This window comes from Vulpes lagopus, chromosome 2 (assembly GCF_018345385.1).
Source record: "Vulpes lagopus strain Blue_001 chromosome 2, ASM1834538v1, whole genome shotgun sequence".
Lineage (NCBI taxonomy): Eukaryota > Metazoa > Chordata > Mammalia > Carnivora > Canidae > Vulpes > Vulpes lagopus.
Window position 1 is genome coordinate 114,370,157 of NC_054825.1, and position 21,282 is coordinate 114,391,438.

The 21,282-nt window shown below is 36.9% G+C and overlaps 3 protein-coding genes across 3 annotated transcripts in view; 2 read left to right on the forward strand and 1 right to left on the reverse strand.

Moving 5' to 3' along the window:
* The window catches only part of KPNA5 (karyopherin subunit alpha 5), a 42,811-nt gene extending 37,737 nt beyond the window's left edge, over positions 1-5,074 (forward strand). Inside the window, exon 14 of the mRNA XM_041745130.1 lies at positions 1,612-5,074. Coding sequence (XP_041601064.1) covers positions 1,612-1,799 — 188 coding nt within the window. The 3' untranslated portion in view covers positions 1,800-5,074. The remainder of the gene's footprint in view (positions 1-1,611) is intronic.
* An 853-nt stretch (positions 5,075-5,927) lies between these two features.
* On the forward strand, positions 5,928-6,913 carry LOC121484825 (methylmalonic aciduria and homocystinuria type D homolog, mitochondrial-like). The gene has a single exon (XM_041744568.1). The coding sequence runs from the start codon at positions 5,954-5,956 to the stop codon at positions 6,848-6,850; it is 897 nt and encodes a 298-aa protein (XP_041600502.1). The 5' UTR covers positions 5,928-5,953; the 3' UTR covers positions 6,851-6,913.
* Positions 6,914-11,863: 4,950 nt separating this feature from the next.
* FAM162B (family with sequence similarity 162 member B) lies at positions 11,864-21,010 on the reverse strand. The gene is made up of 4 exons (XM_041744659.1): positions 20,807-21,010; positions 20,534-20,645; positions 16,655-16,763; positions 11,864-13,827 (listed from the first exon to the last, which is right to left on the reverse strand). The coding sequence occupies exons 1-4, from the start codon at positions 20,976-20,978 to the stop codon at positions 13,729-13,731; spliced, it is 492 nt and encodes a 163-aa protein (XP_041600593.1). The 5' UTR covers positions 20,979-21,010; the 3' UTR covers positions 11,864-13,728.
* Between the last annotated feature and the right edge of the window lie 272 nt (positions 21,011-21,282).

The window sequence follows — 21,282 nt, forward strand, 5'->3', positions numbered from 1 at the left end:
TCACCAATGTTTTCTTGTACTTTTGTGGTTTCAGATCTTAAATTCAGGTAATCCATTCAGGGCATGTTTTTGTGTACAGTATAAGATAGTGGCCCAGTTTCTCTTTTGTATGTGGCTGTCCAGTTTTCCCAGCACCATTTATTGAAGACACTGCTCTTTACCTATTGTATGTTACATTCTTTGCTCCTTTGTAGTAAATTGATTTTATATGTGTATTTCTTTCTGGCCTCTCTGTCCTATTCCATTGATTTGCTTTTTTGCCAGTAAGTTTTGAGAATTCTAGCTTTGTAATATAGTTTGAAATCAGAGAGTATGATGCATCCAGCATTGTTTTTTTCTTAAGATTGCTTTTGGCTGTTTGGGGTTTTATGTGGTTCAATATAAATTTTAGGATTGTTTGTTCTATTTCTGTGAAAAATGCCATTCGTTTTTTGATAAGGATTATATTGGATCTAAAGATTGCTTCGGGTAGTTCAGACATTTTAGCAATATTAATTCTTCCATTCCATGAGCACAGAGTATCTTTCCATTTATTTGTATCATCTTCAATTCCTTCCTTTTTATAGTTTTCAGTGTGCAAGTGTTTCACCTCCTTTGTTAAATTTATTCCTACGTATTTTATTCTTTTTGATGCACTTGTAAATGGGATTATTTTTAATCTCTCTTTCTGATAGTTATTGGTGTATAGAAATGCAATAGATATTTGTACTAATTTTGTATCCTGCTCCTTTACTGAATTGACTGATTCGTTTTAAGTTTTTTTGGTGGAGTCTTTAGGATTTTCTATATGTAATACCATGTCATCTGCAAATGGTGATACTTCTTTTTTAAACTAGATGCCTTTTATTTCTTTTTACTGCCTAATTGCTCTGGCTAGAACTTCCAGTACTATCCTGCTATAATACAATTGAAGAGGTTTATCTGTAATTAAATGAAAAATATTTTCAGCATCACCCAGACTTAGTGGAGATTTTTCTTCTTGTAAGCAATAAAATAGAGTGAGTGCTCTAAATTCTGCTTATCTTATAAAAATAGTTTCACTTATAGTTTGTACTTTTGGTATATTATACAGTAGCTTCATTGGATTTGTAAATAGTACTCTATTCCATACTGATCTCCTCTGGCTCATTCTCTGAGAGAATGTGTGTGTTTTTTGCTCACTTTTTAGTTTCTTCATTATGTTTTGATGCTTTTCCCTTTTTGTGGTTTTTATAAAGAGCAAAATCAATCTGGAAAGGACCTGTGGAGTACAGAATCTGAAATTGTCATTCTCTAAACTTTTTTAGAGAAACCAAACTTATTTGGACAAAATCACATAGCAAGGTGGAGTCTTTGATCTTTTTATTCCCAAGCCTGTGTTACTCCCTCATACCACACTGTCTTATGTTCTCATTCTTGAAATTTAAAACATAAGTGGTATTGTCTATCAGCATATGCAAAGATTTGATAAAAATAACAACCCCCATTGCTGATGGACTGACAGATCCTATTAGTTCAGTATTTTGGTTCAAATATTTGATGAAACCTGGATAACAATATGTGTGTGTGTGTGTGTGTGTGTGTGTGTGTGTGTGTGTGTGTGTATATAAATATATATGTTTTACATAACAGGTCTGGATAAAATCGAATTTTTGCAAAGCCATGAAAATCAGGAAATTTACCAAAAGGCTTTTGATTTGATTGAACATTACTTTGGTGTAGAGGAAGATGACCCAAGCATTGTACCTCAGGTGGATGAAAGTCAACAGCAGTTCGTTTTTCAGCAGCAGGAAGCACCAATGGAAGGGTTTCAACTTTAACTTGTTGGGGAAAAATTAATGGCTACAAAGGGTAATTTCAGATATCACTTCTTTGTTACAATGTCAGTAGGAATGTTTGATGTGTTTTTACTTAGAACAGAAAAACAAGTTGATGCACTTTTAAAAAAAGCAAAACAAAATTTCCATTCAGATGCAATTTTCATTATAGTTTTGTTTTTATTTTAGTGTACCTATATTTGTGTTTTTGTTTTATCTATTTTTTGTAACTATTTCGTGAGCAATTAAATACATATGAAATTATTTAATAACTTAAGCTTGAAAAGGAGAACTTTGGTAAAGTATTACATATAATGGTTCTGAATTTTTTCTAGCATCTTGGAAACTGCACATTAGCAGTACAGCTGATAATTGCATTTTGGCAGTAAGTCTGACATGCCCAATCTACTAAATCTACCTCTATCTTGAAGCAAAAACAAAAAAGCTTCAGAAGCATGAAATAGTGTAAAAGCTAAATTAGAATGTGAAAATATCTATTACCTTAAATTATAAATCACTGTGCTGTAGGTTATACTTTGCAAAAAAAAAAAATTACAACAGGAAAAACCTGTAAGATTTATTTATAAAACATAGAAGTATTGTACTGATAATCAATTAAAATGTGGCAATTGTGAAGAGAAAAGCTGTTCTTCATGTTGAACACATTAAAATGATTACACATTTAAATATTTGTGTTTTTAACATGTAAATGCTATTATATTAGTATATTTTGTATTTTGACCAAATATGCTACCATTTTTGAAATAGTGTTTTATTATTTTTTCACTCTTCATTTTAAAAAGCATCATGATAGAGATGCCATCATGAATCTAAAGTAGTGCTGCATAGCAAAAATAATACTGTAATTCTTTCTCTGATTTTTTTCAGAGCAGTAATTGAAAAGTTTCACTTTTTGTGTAATGATAAACTTAGGTACTTGAATGGCAAAATTATCCTGAAGAAATCACCTTGTTATGTGTTAAATTTTAATAAATGACTTAATGCTTAGACACTAAAGGATGACACTAATGAAAATTGTTAAGGATTCTTTGATATAGTTGAAATATGTATTATGGATTTTTTTTCATTTTTCATAATTATCAGAGGGCCATACTGCTGCTTGTTGTAAATCAGTGTATTAAATTACATTTGTATCAGATTGGTCAATATAATGTATGTGTTTTATGTATTAACAGCAAAAACCTCTTCAAACCATGAAGCTTTTTAAAAAAGTTTCAATAGAAAAAGTATATATTATTTATTTATAGATGCATATGTATATGGTGTCTGTGTGTTATTCTCACAGTGCTGTACTTGGTAGAGCTTTCCAAGCAGATATGGTACTGTTGAAACTCAGTCTTTTCATTTATAGTTAAATGCAGGCTATTTACATTTCCAATTATATACCTGAAATACTTATTTAAAAATTAGTATACAATTGTTTTAAGATGGGAGGTAAAGCATTTTTGATATGATTCATAGTCTATTCTGTAAAGAAAGATTTCATTTATGATAGCATTTATAATGTTTCTGCTGGAAATCAGAGGCATGTTACGAGAAGAAAATGTATATAGGAGTACTTTTAAATTGTATGACACTTTGTAAATTATGTATCATGAAACTATGCTTTTGGCAAGACACTTAAAACCTACAGCCCTAAAATACAGGTTTAAATGGTGTCCATAATGCTGACTGTATCTGCCAAACCTCTTTTATATATTGTTAAGTAGAGGATTGTATCTGTGCCCTATTTATTGTAGTGGAAGTTACAAAGTTTAGTATAAAAAGCTTTTTTTGTGGTATGTATATTTAAAAGAACAGGGTAGTTCTGTCCAAAATTACCAAATTGATGGTGAATTTATGAGATAAACATTTTTTTGTGGTACAGATGGTTCCAAGTATCAGGTAACAGGGTATTCCACTCTTTCTAATCAATTGAACTTGATAATGCAGCATAATTCATAAACTAACCAGCTGTGCCTGCTTTTATTTTGAGGACCCTGTAGTCACATAACTATCTAAGCTAAGTCTTTGAAACAAATAGTTCTTATAGAAGGAAAAATTATATATATATATGTCTATACACCCATACACATAAAAAATGATTTTTGAGGGGACAATTTTTAAATTTTGCCAGTAAAACAAATCTTGTATCTCTAAATACAGAATATGGCCATGTTTTAAGCATCTAAATATAAAATTATATTTAATTTCTTAGATCTGTTATTTGGGTAATTAATTTAATTAGATTTGAATTCAGGAGGGAGTATCTAATAGTTGAGACCAGCTATTGACATGCTGATGACTTAATTGAATCAAGAGTAGCAAATACTTTGTTATTAAAAATTTTTTACATATGACTACTCTTTTCAAATAAAATATTTAAAAAGCTCCAAAATGTATTTCATTAATCTTCACTCACCCTTACGGAAAAAAAAAATTCTTTTTTAAACTTGCTCTCCTAATGAGATATTTAAATTGAATAGAAACTGTGCCAAAAAAAAAAAAATTAAAACATATTGTAAAAAGGGGAAATGCATGCAACATTAATGTAAAAATCAAGAAAACACTTGAAAGAACCTTTTACATTTATTTAAATTCATTGTTTTATTTTGTCTAAATTTTAATTTGTACTAGTTAATCTATGCAATCATGCTTACTTGTTTTGTATTTGCAAGTACTTGACTCAGTAGCCTGGTGTTTTTAACAAGTTTTATTTTTAAAGGTGTTTCTAGAACTTAAATTTTTAGTGTCATTTTTTTCACTTAACTGGTTGCACCAGAACAAGAAAGCAAAACAAAAACAAAAACAAAAAACAACAAAATCTGCTGGCACAAAAATAACATCATTTGGTACCTGTAAAACTTTTTTGCAAGGTAAAGGTTGATTTATTGAATAAAGGACTAAAAGAAGCATTACCTTTGCCTCATATTTTTTCTGAAAAGGAACATTATGGAAAAGGTAACTAATAAAGGTCTTAGTGAGCTGTTCTGAATTCAGCTATCTACTGGCTGCTTTGTGAAACTGTGAAATCAAAGTAATTGTTAACCTTTACTCATTTTAGTTCATAGCATTACTGTTTTATGAAATGTGACATATTAGGAGCCAATATGCTAGGGCTCTACAAGGATAATGTGTCTTCAAATTCTGAATTGGGGAGCGGGATGAGGGGAGGATATTCTTGCCTAACTAAACCAACAATTGAGCAGTATGCAATATTATGAAATGTTACAGCACTATATTAAAAATAATAAAATACTATTTTACAATTGCATTTATATAAATGTGTCAGTTTTATTTGTTCTCACTTAGGATGGTGTATTCCTGATGGAACAAAAACAGATGCTCTCATTTGCCCCTCCACTTTCTAAAACCAGATTGTTGTTTGTAGCATATCTGATAAAGCCATATTTATATGATAAATATGATAAAGCTTTTATTTAAAAACTTGTATGTTGTGCTATACAACAAATTTATCTTTGTATTTCGAGCTTTGGCAGTTAGCATTCACATGTTTTGAGATTACTTTTTCCTTTTCTCTCTGTTTTTTTTAAGATTTTATTTATTTATTCACGAGAGAGAGAGAGAGAGAGAGGCAGAGACACAGGCAGAGGGAGAAGCAAGGCTCCATGCAGGGAGCCTGTTGTGGGACTCGATCCTGGGTCTCCAGGATCACGCCCTGGGCTGAAGGCGGCGCTAAACCACCGAGCCACCAGGGCTGCCCTCCTTTTCTGTTATTTTAATGCAATACAGTGCACTATTTAAGGGGTAAAGTTTTAAATGTGATAAATAGAAATCAGAGAGACTATCCAATTTAACTTACTAATGAACTATGGGACACAGGGTACACACTGTAGCCAAGCCTAAGCCTCCTAGCCTAGTATTTTTGTTTTCTTCTGCTGCTACTATATTTTTTGCTTTGCCTGGCTTTGTTTCCTTCAGTATTTGAAACTAAGTTTAATCACAGAATAGTGAAAGTGATTGGATCAGTTATTTTTGGTACCTTACTCTCAATAAGGCAGTCTGCAAGTGCGGGGCCTGGTACGGACGGCTTCCACTGTGTCAGACCCTCCGAATGCGCCCGTCTGGGGGCCGCTGCGCTCAGAATAGAGCTTCACGGAAGGGACGATCGCTGGCGTCCACCCTCCCCGCCAGAAATGGCCACCGTGCTCTGTAATAGAGCCAGACTGGTTTCCTATCTCCCGGGATTTTGCTCTTTAGTTAAAAGGGTTGTCAGTCCCAAAGCCTTTTCAACTGCAGGATCTTCAGGTTCTGATGAGTCTCATGTGGCCACTGCACCGCCAGATATATGCTCTCGAACAGTATGGCCTGATGAAACTATGGGACCATTTGGACCTCAGGATCAGAGATTCCAGCTTCCTGGGAACATAGGTTTTGATTGTCATCTCAATGGGACTACATCACAAAAGAAAAGCCAACTTCATAAAACTTTACCTGATGTTCTAGCAGAACCTTTATCAAGTGAAAGGCACGAGTTTGTGATGGCACAGTATGTGAATGAATTTCAGGGTAATAATGCACCTGTTGAACAAGAAATCAGCAGTGCAGAAACTTACTTTGCAAATGCTAAAGTAGAGTGTGCGATCCAAACGTGTCCAGAATTGCTGCGAAGAGAGTTTGAGTCCCTGTTTCCAGAAGGAGCCACCAACAAACTAATGATTCTCACTATAACACAGAAAACTAAGAATGATATGACTGTTTGGAGCGAAGAGGTAGAAAATGAAAGAGAAATGCTTTTAGAAAAGTTCAGTAATGGCGCTAAGGAAATTTGCTATGCTCTTCGAGCTGAAGGCTATTGGGCTGACTTTATTGACCCATCATCTGGTTTGGCATTTTTTGGACCATATACAAACAACACTCTTTTTGAAACAGATGAACTCTATCGACATTTAGGATTCTCTGTGGATAATCTTGGCTGCTGTAAAGTGATTCGTCATAGGCTCTGGGGTACCCATGTGGTTGTAGGAAGTATCTTCACTAATGCAACACCAGACAGCCATATTATGAAGAAATTAGGTGGAAACCAACAGTAATGTCAATTTATTGGCTGTACTATTGATATGTACCATTTGGGTTGATCTATAAACACTGTCAAAAGCTTCAATTTTTAAAATTTACTTATTTCTGGGTATTTCAACATTTATGAATTGACAGCATTGGCAAATGGTATAATTTTTAAATCTCAAGTGTTTATTCATACTATCATTGAATACATGTTGATCACATCCACATCATATAGAATGTGATAATTAACATGTAACCAGGACATGATCTCATATTATTTCTCCCCTTTATTGGAAAAACTTTAGTTTTATTTTTCTCTAAAAATAAATCAATCACACATTTGGTTATGAAAAAAAAAAGGCAGTCTGCAATTTTAGTGACAAATGAGTTCCTGAAAATGTATGAAAATAAAATGTAGAAGTCAAACAATAGACTTTATGCAGTGGCATTCCCTCCCCGGAAATTACTAAGTACATCCTTTAATGTGTTTTTGCTCAATTTTATATATGTTCTTTAATTTCCTTTCCTCTGGTATTTGAAGAGTTGACTTAAATTCAGGAAACACACGATTCCCCCCTTTTACCATATCAATTTTTATATTTGTTTCAGTAGTTTGTCTTAGGATATATATATACATCATATTATTCATAGCACTTTTAACATTTCAATTTTCCATTCTGTTATTAAATAAAACCTTCAAATAATTGCGCTGGCTATAAAGCAACACCAGAACTAGAATGTTGATGGGGAGCAGCCCCACCAAATAAACAATTTGGAATGCTCAGTAGTTCATGCACAAGCATTTTAATATGGAGACAGTAGGCAGTTTAGGGAATTTAATTTGTAATGCTGAAAAGTGCCTCTTATTTAAAAATTAAATGTCTTAAACTTGTAGACTACTCATGAGGGATCTCTCCTGTTCTTTTGCATTTATGGTTGTTAACATGTTTTTAAAAGCTAAAATAGCATGACAAAATTTAATATACTCTTTAGGGTTTCAGTATGACTATTTCCTAAGCATTCCATCTTTTAAATTGTTTTATTATAAAATATGCACAAAGAGAATAACGTGTAAGAAGTTTGAATAACAAAATGAACACCTACATATACACCACTCAGTTTAAAAAAATTATGAGTTCTTTGCAACCATTATTCTGGATTGTGTTAATAATTCCTATGTTTTTCCTCATTGTTTTGCCTCATGTTTATGTATCCCTAAAATAGTATCACTTCCCTGTTTTCGAAATACATAAAATGGAATATTTCACTTCACATATTCTATGATTTTTTAGCTCAATGTTAACTTTTTTTTTTTGAGATGCATTCATATTGATGTATATATCTGGTTCATTTTCTTTGCTGTATATACTATTCCATTTTCTGACAACATAATTATAAGGCACGTCTTCTATCTTGTTCTTCAGGATTATCATTGCATTTTCACATAAAGAATTCACTTTTCAAATTCTGTTAAGAGCGCCATAGGGTTTTGGGATGATATTAATCTAGAGGACAATTTTGGAGGAATTAACATCGTTATGAGACTAACTCTTCCTGTCCATGGACAAGTTATAGCTTACCATTTACCTAGACCTTCCTTATTGCATTTCAAAAAAATTTTTTCGCAGTTTTCTTCACGAAGATCATTCACATTTTTAAAGATTTACCCCAAGTTATGACCCTTACATTTTTCATTGTAAAAACAATTATCTTTGCCACCTAAAATTTTCCAACTTGTTGCTGGGGTATAGAAATATAATTGAATTTTTATATTAATCATGTCTAATAACCTTGCTAAGTTAATTCCAATTTATAGGAGATTTGTGGTTTTGTAGACCATATGAACTGAATAATGGCATTTAATTGTTTCTTATTGCATTAGGTAGCATCTCTAGTACAATACTGATTAGAAGTAATAGCAAGCATTTTGAACTTGTTCTTATTTTTTTTAGTGCCTTTAATGTTGCACCACCAAATATGAAGTAGCAGATGTAGGTTCTCTTGCTATTTTCAGATGCTGTGTTATCAAAGTTGCCTACTCTCCAAAAATCAAAATTCAGGACATTTTCAAGGTCATTTGTGGACGTTGTGCAGAGTGGTGAGAAAATGGAGTCACCCAGGGCACATGTTCCCAGCTGAGGTTGAACAAAGCAATGCTCTGCTTTTGTATTTCAGCTCTCATACTATAAACTATCCTGATCTACTTAGTGCCACGTTCCTTGCATCTTATTTGTTGGTAATCTTGCTGTTTAAAATGGCCTATAAGTATAGTGCTGACGTGCTGTTTAGTGTTCCTAAGTGCAAGAAAACAGTGATGTGTTACCCAGGCTTTGTTTAGGCATGAGTTAGAGTTCGTAGGCTGTGAGTTCAGTGTTAATGAATCATATATATAGTCTTAAACACACAGAGAACAGGTTATGCATTGATTGGTTGACAAAAATGTTACCAGAGGCTCTCAGGAAGTACTTGCTAATTCGGTGTTTGCAGCAACTTTATACAATAACTCCCATGAATAATGAGAATTGACTGGGTTTTTTGTAGATAGTTTCTGTCAGCCTTAAAAAGTTAAAAGTACTCATTCCGAGTGTAAGGTTTTTATTTTATTCTGTTTTTAACCAGAATGGAGTTGAAATTCCTCCCCTGTTTATTCTGCATCATGAATAGGCATATGGTTTTCCATTGTTAATATGCTGAAAAAAAGACTTTCCAGTATTGAACTTATTTTAAGATATACCCTATGTGTCATGTATCCTTTTATTGCTTTTAAGCTCCAAATGCACTCTTCCTCAACCTACTTTGTGATATGTTTACTGGACTGTAAACATTTCTCCTTTGCCAAGTGGCATTGATTTGTCAATAGAAGGCACTGGAGAGACACTGACAGAGGAAGAAGTTTTCTTGACTAATTCCAAGTGTGCTTTTCTTAGTGTTTGTTCCTGTGATGCTCAGTCATCGTGCAGAAGACTTACAGAGAATTACCCCAGTGATCCAACTGGTTTTCTAGCAAGTTGCACAGGCACCCAGCAGGTGGCTTCCCAGTTTAGTTTCACTGCAGCCCCAGCAGGCATGTAAGGAGACTTGCAGGGACCCCAGTGGGCAACTTCTCAGTGAGATTAAGGAGCATCTTGCAAGCAACATTCTAGGAAGTTCCTCCAGCATCTCTGAGAGCAACTTCCTGATGAGTTTTGCTGGCACCTCAGTGGACAGTTTTCTGTTTGTCAGCCTCAGCTGGAGACACCCAAAGAACTTAGCTGCCATCTAGGGATGCTACATACCAACGAGGTCTGACTCTTAACCTTGGAGGAGAGGGCTCTATCCAGGTTTATTCCTTCCTTGGATACTCCCTTTGTCTCAGACATAGTGGCTGTTCCCTACATCTGCTTTTCCTGTTATTTATCAGACTTCTCTTTACAGTAGCCAATCCTTCATTACAACTGTTTTTTCATTAAATTTTCACTGTTCAGGTATCAAGGACATGCTTTCTTTAAAAAAAAAAAAAAGTTTTATTGAGATATTTACCCACATATCATACAGTTTATCTGCTTAAAGTATACAGTCCAGTGGTTTCTATATTCATACGGATGTGTAACTATAGCCATAATCAATTGTAGAACATTTTATTTTGAGACTCACTTCTTTCATTTAGCATGTTTTCAACGTTTATCCATGCTGTAACATATACCGACATTTCGTTCCTTTTTATTAATGAGTAATATTCCGTTGTATGTATATAACACATTTTATTTACCCATTCATTGGTTGATGGACATTTGGGTTGTTTCCACACTTTAGTTTTCATGAATTGTCCCCTTATCAAATAACCCTCTTTAGATTTGATAATATTCTTTGCTCTAAAATCTACTTTGATATTACTATAGCCACTCCTACTTACTTTTGTGTTAGCATGGTATATCTTTTTCATCTTTTTACTTTTAATCAGTTTGCTCCTTTATAAAGTGGATTTCTTGTAGGCAACATATGGGACTTGCTTTTTTATTTTGACAAAATTTGCATTTTAACTGGAGTGTTTATAAATCATTAACAATTACGATTATTGATTTAATTTAGTTTAGACCTACCATCTTGCTTTTTGACTCTCTTTTTTTTTGGTCTGCTTTTTCTTTTTCTACATAGTTTTGGATTAACTAAGTATTTTTTAGGGTTCCATTTCATCTCCTTTTTGACTTATTAGCTATAAACTATATTTTTCATTTTTTATCAGTTGCTTTAGGCTTTAAGCATTTTTAACTGTGGCTACTCTCAAATAATATGGAAAATATCACACATAACATTTCACTTTGGAGCACTTGAAATGTGGCTAGGACCACTGAGAAATTGAATTTTTAGTATTATTTTATTTTAATCAAGTTAAAAATAAAAACTGATAACTTGGTTATTAGAAACCAAGATAACTTGGTCATTATACACTTGGTATATTTGGAATAACTTGGGTATGGGTATCTTTTTCTTACTATACATTTTATGAAGTCTAAGTATAGACTAAGTATTTCCAAATAGAATTTAGCCTTTGAACTGAGATGTAAAATCCACGTTGAATCCCAAAGACTTAAAAAGGAAAAAGGAATGTAACTTATTTTGTTAACAATGTTTATATTATGATTACTTGCTAAAATACTATTTTGGCCATATTGGATTAAGTACCATTAAAGCTCATTTTACTGATTAGTTTTACCTTTTAATATGGCTTTAGGAAATTATAAATTTAATTTGTGGTACTATTTTTCTTTTGACAACACTGGTATGAGCAGCTTAAATACAATATACTTCCATTTTCTCCTCTGCCTCTATTCTATTGTTTTCACACATTTTACTTCTCTATCTAAACCCCATAATATATTCATGGTTTCTCATAAATTTTTACTTTAGTCTATTATTTTTAAAAGGGTTTTAAAAATTCTAAAGTTCTTTTTTTTAAAAAAAGATTTCATTTATTTATTCATGAGAGACACACAGAGAGAGAGAGAGAGAGAGAGGCAGACACAGGCAGAGGGAGAAGCAGGCTCCCTGCGGGGACCCCCATGTGGGACTCGATTCCTGGAACCCGGGATAATGCCCTGAGTGGAAGGCAGATGTTCAACCGCTGAGCCACCCAGGTGTCCCAAAAATAATACAATTTTTTATATTTGTCCTCATAGTTTCCATTTTTGGGGGTCTTCAATTCTTTGTGTAGATGTAGATTTCCATCTGGTATCATTTTCCTTTTACATGATGGATTTTAATATTTTTGTATTTTAAGTTTCCTGGTGGTGAATTCCATCAGCTTTTGCATTCCTGAATGAATATGTTTTTATTTTGTCTTCATTTTTGAAGGTTTTTTTTTTAAGAGAGGAATGGGGGTGTGCAAAGGAAGAGAGGAATGGCATGTGCAAAGGGATGGGAGTGTGCAAAGTGCAAAGGGGGTGTTCAAAGAGAGATACTTTAAAAAAATATTTTATTTATTCATGAGAGACACAGAGAGAGAGAGGCAGAGACATAGGCAGAGGGAGACGCAGGCTCCCTGCGGGGAGTCTGATGTGGGACTCAACACAGGCCCCCAGGATCATGCCCTGAGCCAAAGGCGGATGCTCAACCACTGAGCCACCCAGGTGCCCCCAATTTCTGCTCTTCTGTAATTTCCAATCTTTTATTCCCTTTGGATTTACTCTATATTTCTTTTTCTAATTTCTTAGAAATATTTAATACATTTGTTATAGAACTTTCTTTTCTAAGAAAAGCATATTAAGGCTAACAATTTACTTTGAATTACCACTCAGCTACATCCCACAGGTTTTGATATATAGCTTTTTCTTAATAATTCAGTTCTAAGCATTTTAAATTTTCTATTATGACTTACTTTGACCTTTGAGTCATATAGAAATGTTTTCAAATCTTCAAATTTTAAAAATCTTATGACAATAAATGACTACAAACATTATGCCATTAATTTCTAAGTTGTGCCATAATTGCATGTAGTTTGAAAGTTGATGAAATGTGCTTTATGGTTTAGTATGTGCTGTTTTAGGGACATGTGTGTGCTATGTTCCATGCATGCTAAAAAAGAATGCATATCTTATTAATTTACTCACATCTTTTATATATTTACTAATCAGTGGAATTTGTCAGTTTCTAAGAAAGATGTATTAATTTCCCCAGATAATGTTGGGTTTGTCCACTTTTTTCCTTGTAGTTCTGACAATTTCTTATGTATTTAGATGCTAAAGTTGATAGTTTTACATTGTTCTTGATCTATGTAAGAGTCCTACCCAAATACAGTGGAACTTTGGTCGAAAATTAGATTTTACAGAATGCTTAGTGAATGACATACACAGAGTGCTCATTTTAACATTAACTGTATTAGCCAAAAACTGGACCAAATATCCAGATAAACTGTTGCATATTCATACAAGGGAATACTAAAACAAAATTAAAATGAATAAACTCATGCTATACAAAATTTGTGGAAGGATCTCATGACATAATGTTGAGTATAAGAATCCACCCTCACAAGTGCATATTGTGTAATTCTCCTATAAAGTTCAAAAACAAGCAAAACTCATCTATGGTGATAAAAGTCACAACAATGGTTATTTTTGGAGGGTAATGACTGACAGAGGGCACAAAGGAGGTTTCTTAGGTATTACTGGTGTTCCCCATCTTGACCTGGGCAGCGGTTATGCAGGTGTGTTCACTATGTAAATATGTTTCAAGCTGTATACACTTTTGTGCATTTTTCTGAATATAGTTCCATTTCAGCAAAATTTTGCTAACAAGTAAAGATAAAAAGACTTTGTGCTCTTTATAAAATAAAACCATGGCAATTATTTTGCTAAATATTCTATTTTACCTATCCTTTATTGTTTGTAATAATAGTCATGATACTCTGATTAACACTTCATCACTTAGCATTTCATTTAGCCTTAGCCTGTGCAGCCAATGCAGCTTCTTCACGCCACTTAGCTTTCTTTGCCAGGTTCCAACTTGTTAAGGATTCATGTCGTTCTGCAGCCTGAAAACAAACAAACAAAAACAAAACAAAAAACAAAGCAAAGCCTTGTGACTGTCTGGAAAGAATCTTTTTACAGATAGACATATATAGGAGATACTCCAAGAAGAGGAGAAAATTAACTCAAGACATCTGTCACAAATAATATCCAATAAAAATGATCCTTTGGTAGAGAAAAAAGTTTTTAAGTTGTTAGACTTCTAGTCAACAGGATGACTGACATTGGAAATCGGCCCTGACTCCCTTGGCACACAAAGACATATTTTTTGGATAAAAAATAACAAAAATATTTTCAAATAGTTATGCTCAAAATCAAGAAAGGGAAATCTTTAGGAATCAGAATGGGAAGATCTCAAAAGGCAGGGCATAAGCAGGATTGAAGACAGGATAAGGAGGAATGGCTTCAGGGAGAGGGGCAAATAGGGTTTTTAACAGCTGTGGGCTGGGAGTTTAATCTCTACACCAATAGGTGAGGCCAGAGTTAGGATCTGGGGTTGGAAGTATCAGATACTCCAAAGAAATGACTACAATCCCTCACACTAGCCCAAGGAACTGGCAAAGAAACTAGGCATTTACCGCGGGGGTGGGGTGGGGGAATCACCTCAGAAAAGGAAGGATGATCAGCATCATAATTAGGATGGAAAAGTTCTATCTAGAAAATAGATCTGAGGGAATAATCTAAGTGCAGTACAGAGACACAAATACAAAAAATAGAAAAGAAAGTTAAGAGACATGGAGAATACAATTAGACGTTCCAACATACATGCATAATATGGAAAGAATAGGATGGGCGAAGAGGCCATATTTGAAGTTATGACGGCTTAGACTTTTTCAGAAGCGAGGGAAGCTATTGGTCTTCAGACTGAAGAGTGTACAAAGTCCTTAGCAGAATAAAAAAAATGTAATAGATATTGATGAATGCCTAATCCACCCCTCACACTTAATATATCCACAGTACAGGACTTGGTGTGTTTTGCCTGTCGTGTCTATCAGTTCTCTCCCCAGCTTTACACAACTCCACAAATGGTGGCACCATCCACCTTGTTGCCGAAGTCAAAAACTCAGGCTTTTTGGTTGTTTCTTTCTTCCATTTTCTTTCCTCTTCCCACATCAAACTTACCACAAAGTTCTATCCTTTCTATCTCCCCAAATATATCTCAAATTGCTAACCTTTTCTCTACCACCATCTATCACAATCTCAGTTACTATATATGCATTAATTATTTAAAACAAAAGCTGAATTGGAGACAGGCAAGAAGGATAGCCGTGAGACCCTTTAGAAAAGACTGCAATCAACTAGGAAATAGATGTTGGTTATCTCAGACCAGAGTGATATCGGGAGAGATGTTGAGGAGTGGTCCAACAGTAGGTATATTTTAAAGTGGAGTCAACAGGATTGCTGACGTAGAATGGCTTACTTGTGAGCAGCTGGGAAGATGATAAAATAGTGAGCACCTGGACAAGGCCTTTTTGGAGGGGGTGGTCAGGGAAGGTCTCTGATGGGAGTGAGAATAAGCCAGCTATGGCAAGACCAGGGGAAGGAAGGAAAGCCTAGTGAAAAGGGGTTAGTGTATTAAAAAAAAAAAAAAAGGAACCTGTGTAGATGGAGCATAATGAACAAAGATGTTATAAAACGAGGTGGGTCCAGACAGTATCAGACTCTCGTCTGTCATTTAGGAGCTAGAGAATCATCACATTGGTGGACATTTTATCCACAGGAGGCTATACACGAGAGATGACAAAGTCTCTTTATTTTTGTTTGAATATTTAAGAAATATTTAGGAAATTTCCCATTTGATGAGAGTCATTTCAAAGCACACATTCTCTGCCACGCTAATAGAAATGAATGGATACATACATAACATAGTAAGCTTACAGCCTCAGTCCTTATGTGAATTACTGGGCCCAGATACTCTCAAAAACCTAAAAAATTACCCAGGGGAAGAGTCACAGAACTAGGGAGAATGGTAATTAGCTACACGTGCCCACAGAGCAAAGATGTATGGGCCCAAGCAAACCCTTCTACATGATGCGGCAGCCAAAACTTAGTTCCAACTCTGGCTGTGCTAATAGGACATAGTTCACCAACAAGGAAGTTACAGTCATGCTCTGATGGGTCCAGCTGCAAATGCCACAGTGAAGAGGGACACTGATAAACTGAAGTGTGTTCAGAAGAGAGCTCAAAATAGAGGGAAGTTGTAAGAGGGGAATTAAGACTGGAAAAGAGAAGACTCGTGAGGATGTGTTAGATGTCTCCCAATATTTGTGGGGCTGCTCTTCATGGTAAAAAGCAATCAGTAGATGAAAGGATTTGGGGAAACAACACAATTAGAGTAATCAGCTCTTAATTTCTCTCTGGAAACTACGTACTGGAGATGACAAGGAAAGGGTTCACATACAGGAATTAGACACACAAGTTGACCTTGATCACTTCCAACGTTTGCCTTTTCTAACGATTTAATGATTCTATGTGATAGCCTACGATTGAGTTCATGACTTAAAGAACGATCTAGTCTGGGTAACTTTCACACAGCAAACTTCTTTTTGTGCAGATTTTAACCAGGCTATGAACTGTTTTGTTTTTGTTTTTATCTTATAAACAGAAACAAGCTTTGGTTCCTCCTGTCCATGTAGTTTGCACTTGTGGACTCAAATTTCCATGAAAGAAGTTGGTTCCAGGAGGACAGATATTTATGGGTGGCTCAAAGGTGTTGAAGACAAAATTGTGCTTACACTGAAAGCACAGCACAATAAACCCCAAGTTGAGAACAAAACTCATAATATCTCTTGAAATTCACCTGTACAGCTTTATTTTAAAGAGAATACTCACCCTTTTGGCTGACGCTATCACTGCAAAACAGGCGATAATGGTGAGTCCAATCATTATGTAACAAGCTTTCACTCGAGCCTTGTTTCTTGCAGCATCTATCATTTCTGGCCTAAACCAAGATGTGTATTCTGTTAATTATATTGGAGCAATCTGCTTTTTCTCACTGGCATGATAGATAATCATTTGTTATGTAAATATTCCCCAAATTTCCCTCAATGCCAACCGCAGATGTGGAAGACACATCCCAAACCTAGCCTGTTACATTACCAATTTCAAATTAACATGTATATTTAGGTCTGAGTTACTGTCAGTCAACATGAATCTACAGTGTAGTACAGTTTCTGATTGTTCAAAATATAATGACTAGAAATGATGGTCTGACTCTCCATCATTTTTTAGTCATATATCAGGGTAAAGAATTTATGTATGTCTATGACTCGTGTTCATTTGCCCCTCTATTGTTAAGTGAGCTTCATTTTTAGTTTTTTTTTTAAAGATTTTATTTATTTATTCATGAGACACACACACACAGAGGCAGAGACACAGGCAGAGGGAGAAGCAGCTCCCCATGCAGGGAGCCCAATGTGGGACTCGATCCTGGGACTCCAGGATCATGCCCTGGGAGGCAGTAAACTGCTGAGCCACCCAGGGATCCCCTTCATTTTTAGTTTAGTCTTTTAAAGATTTTATTTACTTATTTTGAGGGGGACAAGGGGAAGGGGCAGAGGCAGACAGAGAGAGAGAGACGATCTCAAGCAGACCCCCACTAAGCCAGGAGCATGAGGTGGGGCTCCATCTTAGAACCCTGAGATCATGACCTGAGTTGAAAACCAAAAATCATCCACACAACTGACTGAGCCACCCAGGTGCCCCTCCTTATTTATTTATTTATTTATTTATTTATTTATTTATTTATATCTATCTATCATTTATTTGAGAGAGAACAAGCAGTGGGAGAGAAGAGAGAGAGAGAGAGAGAGAGAGAGAGAGAGAGAGAGAGAGAGAAGCAGACTCCCTGCTAAGCAGAAAGCCCAATGTGGGTTCGATCCCAGGATCCAGAGATCAAGACCTGAGCTGAAGGGAGATGCTTAACTGACTGCACCATTCAGGCTCCCCTCTCCTTTTTAGTTTTAAACAGGTTGTTTTTTTTTTTTTAAACTTATTTACCTCATTTTATTTTCTCATCAGGCTCCCAATCCCTTCTTGCCCCATCCCATCTAATCCTGAATGGAAAGGTCCTTTACATTTTGTGAGGATCACTATGAGAGAAAAGGTGTTTTCTTTCTGGCTTTTGCATGAAGTTTTAAAAAGAAGTGATCAAAATCACAAAGATTTGTCGAAGAAAAAGAAAAAGTCACTTTCGTTTTCTTATTATTCTGAAATTTTATATACTTATTGAATACTGGGGAGGCTTATTTATTAATATAAAATTACAGGCAAGTTGAGATTTTAGCAATGCTATTTAACAAATCAGTATTAAAAACATAATCATGCCTGTGGGCCTTTTATACTGAAATTAACAATTGGCAACAGGTTTATAGATACACATGATTAAATAATGATTCTTGAGAATGTATGCAGCAGTAGTCTTTCTTATCTAAAGTCAAGTTTAAATAGAATGTAGTTACATTGGAAAAAAAATTCAGAAAGACAAGTTGAGATTTCTCTTAAGAATGAAAAAAGTTTTCTTTAACTTTTCCACCAGTTTAAAAAGCATAGAAAACCAGTATCTAGCCTGTTTTCCTTAGATTTGAGACAGGTTAAGATGCACATTTTAAGATGTTGGTTGCAAACAGGTGAATATGAAGACATTATTAGATTATATTTGTTGCTGAGTTTTGTTCCAGATGGAGCCTAGAAGATATGATCTTTTTTACCTATCCATCTGGCTTTGATCTGCTATACCAAATTAGTTTAGCACTGAAAAAAAAAAAAACAAGAAAAACCACAACTATTATTAAATATCATTAGTGTGTGATAAAAAAATTATAGGTCACTTGTTAATTACATGTCCATTAAGAGCATACAAAGTGAAAGCTGTTCACATTGTAAATCTAACACTCAGTTTAGGAGTCATATCCCTCTTAAATAACAATGCTTTAAAAAATTACAGAAAACAGCAAAATGAAAAATATTCAAATACTTTATTTAATGTTTCCAACCCCAAACTACAATTCCTTTCTTAGACATCTTATTCAAAGTTAAATTCTCCTGTTTATAACACTTCTTTTGACTGTGATCCTGGGAAAATTAAATGATTTCTGTAAAATGGTTCTCTTCACACATAGAGCTATATTAATGTAATCCTGGGCCTACGGTCTCTCGATGAGCATTAATTTACAATACTGCAGCTTCTTTACATTTTTTTTCAGTTATCATTTGATTTACTATTGAAGTATTGATTACTCTGTTATAGCACTAAAACTCAAAATTCCAAAAAATTAAGGACAGTGTTTTAGCTTTTCTGAGTATAATTTCTGCTTTGGGCTAAGTCTGTAGTTTCAGAGTCTATTCATTTTAAGGCAAACAATCTTTGTTTTATAATATTGAAAAATGTCTCTGTGGTTGAGTAAATGTTGAATGCAGATTCAAATTCATTGTTATTTCAAATTCCATGCCCATTCCTCATTAAATAATTTGATCCAAGAAAGGAACAAAATGTTTGAGAATTCATTATTGAGTGGACATTTCCCATATTTTTTTCATTTACTTGATATGCTTTGGGTAACTATTACATTAAAAAGTAATAAAAGTGTTACTGAAGTAACATTGTGTGTCAACTACAATTTAAAGGATGTAAATTTAAATTTCAAAAAAAATGTAGGTAATATGTGCACAGCAAAATGTAGGCCTAGTTTCCATCATCCATTCTACTAGTCATTGATTATATTGTATGAAAATAATATACAGGACATCTAAAATCCTTATTTGATATTATAGTTCTAGTCTCTCCATTTTTTTTTAAAAGATCAGTTGAAAAAGTAGTAGATTGGTTTTCTTCTTAGTTTCCTTCATTCTCTTTTAAAAATTGACTTCCTTGTAAAAATGCTGGGAAGTGGGATCCCTGGGTGGCTCAGCGGTTTGGTGCCTGCCTTTGGCCCAGGGAGTGATCCTGCGGTCCAAGGGTCGAGTCCTACGTCGGGCTCCCAGCATGGAGCCTGCTTCTCCCTCAGCCTGTGTCTCTGCCTCTCTCTCTCTCTGTCTGTCTGTCTCTCTCTATGTCTATCATGAATAAATAAAAAATCTAAAAAAAAAAAAATGCTGGGAAGTAGTTTGGGCTTGCATAAACCGAAACTGTAGAAAGACAGTTTTTACTTGTTTGGACTAAGTTAAATGTACCCTTGGGGTGAAGTTGTCACGTTGAGTTTTATCATTTAAGCGACCCTCTGTCTTGGGCTTGGGATGCTGAAGAGGCTAGGGATGCTGAGCTCCGAGGGTCCTGGCCCCGGGGACACCCGGTGCTCCGTGGGCTGCAGAACCAGCCCCAGGCGTCTCCAGCTCCAGAACGGGAGGTCCCTGGACGCAGATTCCTCCCAGAGACTCTCAGGCCCTCCCAAGAGCCAGGATCCTTCGCTGGGCGGGGCAGGGAGCTGCTCCCAGGGCAGAGCGCCTCTCCCCCTCTGGGGACCCCGCAGGACCCGGAGTGCACGCGTGGGCCAGGCCTTCTGCGCGGCCGAAGGGCTCAGCTTGCGGCTCCGCGCTCCCAGGGGCAGGTGTCTGGGCGGGGGTGGAAGTGCCCCCTGAACGTCTGGGTTTTCGCTCAATTTCAGCCTCTCCTTGTAAGCTTAGACGCCCACTGTCCCGTCAAGGAATCTGACCTTTAGCCGACCACGGGGAGGTGATGCCCCGGGCACCTGCCGCGGCGCACGCCGCACTTACGGGATCCGAGGCGGGATGTCCTCCATCGCTTTGAAACGCCCGGTCCACAGCAGGATTTTCTTATCGAATTGCGAAGGCTTGTGCTCGGCGGGAACCCGGTGCACCTTTCCTGCTGCGAAAGCGACAGGGGTGGACGGAGGAACCGACTGACCGGCGGCACAGTGGCTCAGCGCACGCGCGCCCCCACCTCCCTCGGACCCCCAGCCCCGGCCCCGCGGCCGCCGCCCCGCCCCGCCGCGCCCCCCTCCCGGGTCGTTCCCAGCCCCGGCTCACCGGGACCCTGGGGCCCAGAGCCGCTGGGGGCCCGGCCGCTGCAGTAGCGGGGCAGACCCCGAGGCCGCACAGGCGCGGTGGGCCGCGGGGCGGCTTCTCCACGTGCTCCCGGGGCGCCGCGGAGGATGCGCCCCAGGCGGAGGCGCAGGAGGCCCCCGACAGCCGCGAGCATCCTGCGCGGGCTTCCAGGGCTCCCGGCCGCGGGCCGAGCACTGCTCCCCGCGCCCCGCCTCGGCCCCGCCCCGGCCCCGCCCCGCCATGCCCCGCCCCCGCCCCCTCACAGGACTGGCCCCGCCCCTGCCCCGCCCCTCGTCGCGCTGGCCCCGCCCCGGCCCTGCCCCGCCGTGCTGGCCCCGCCCCTCGCAACACTGGCCCCGCCCCCCAGGGACCCCGGGCCCCGCAGCTGGACGTGCGCACTCGCTCCCCGGCTCCGCCCCCCGCCCGAGACCCCGGCCCCGGGTGGCACGACCCTGGGG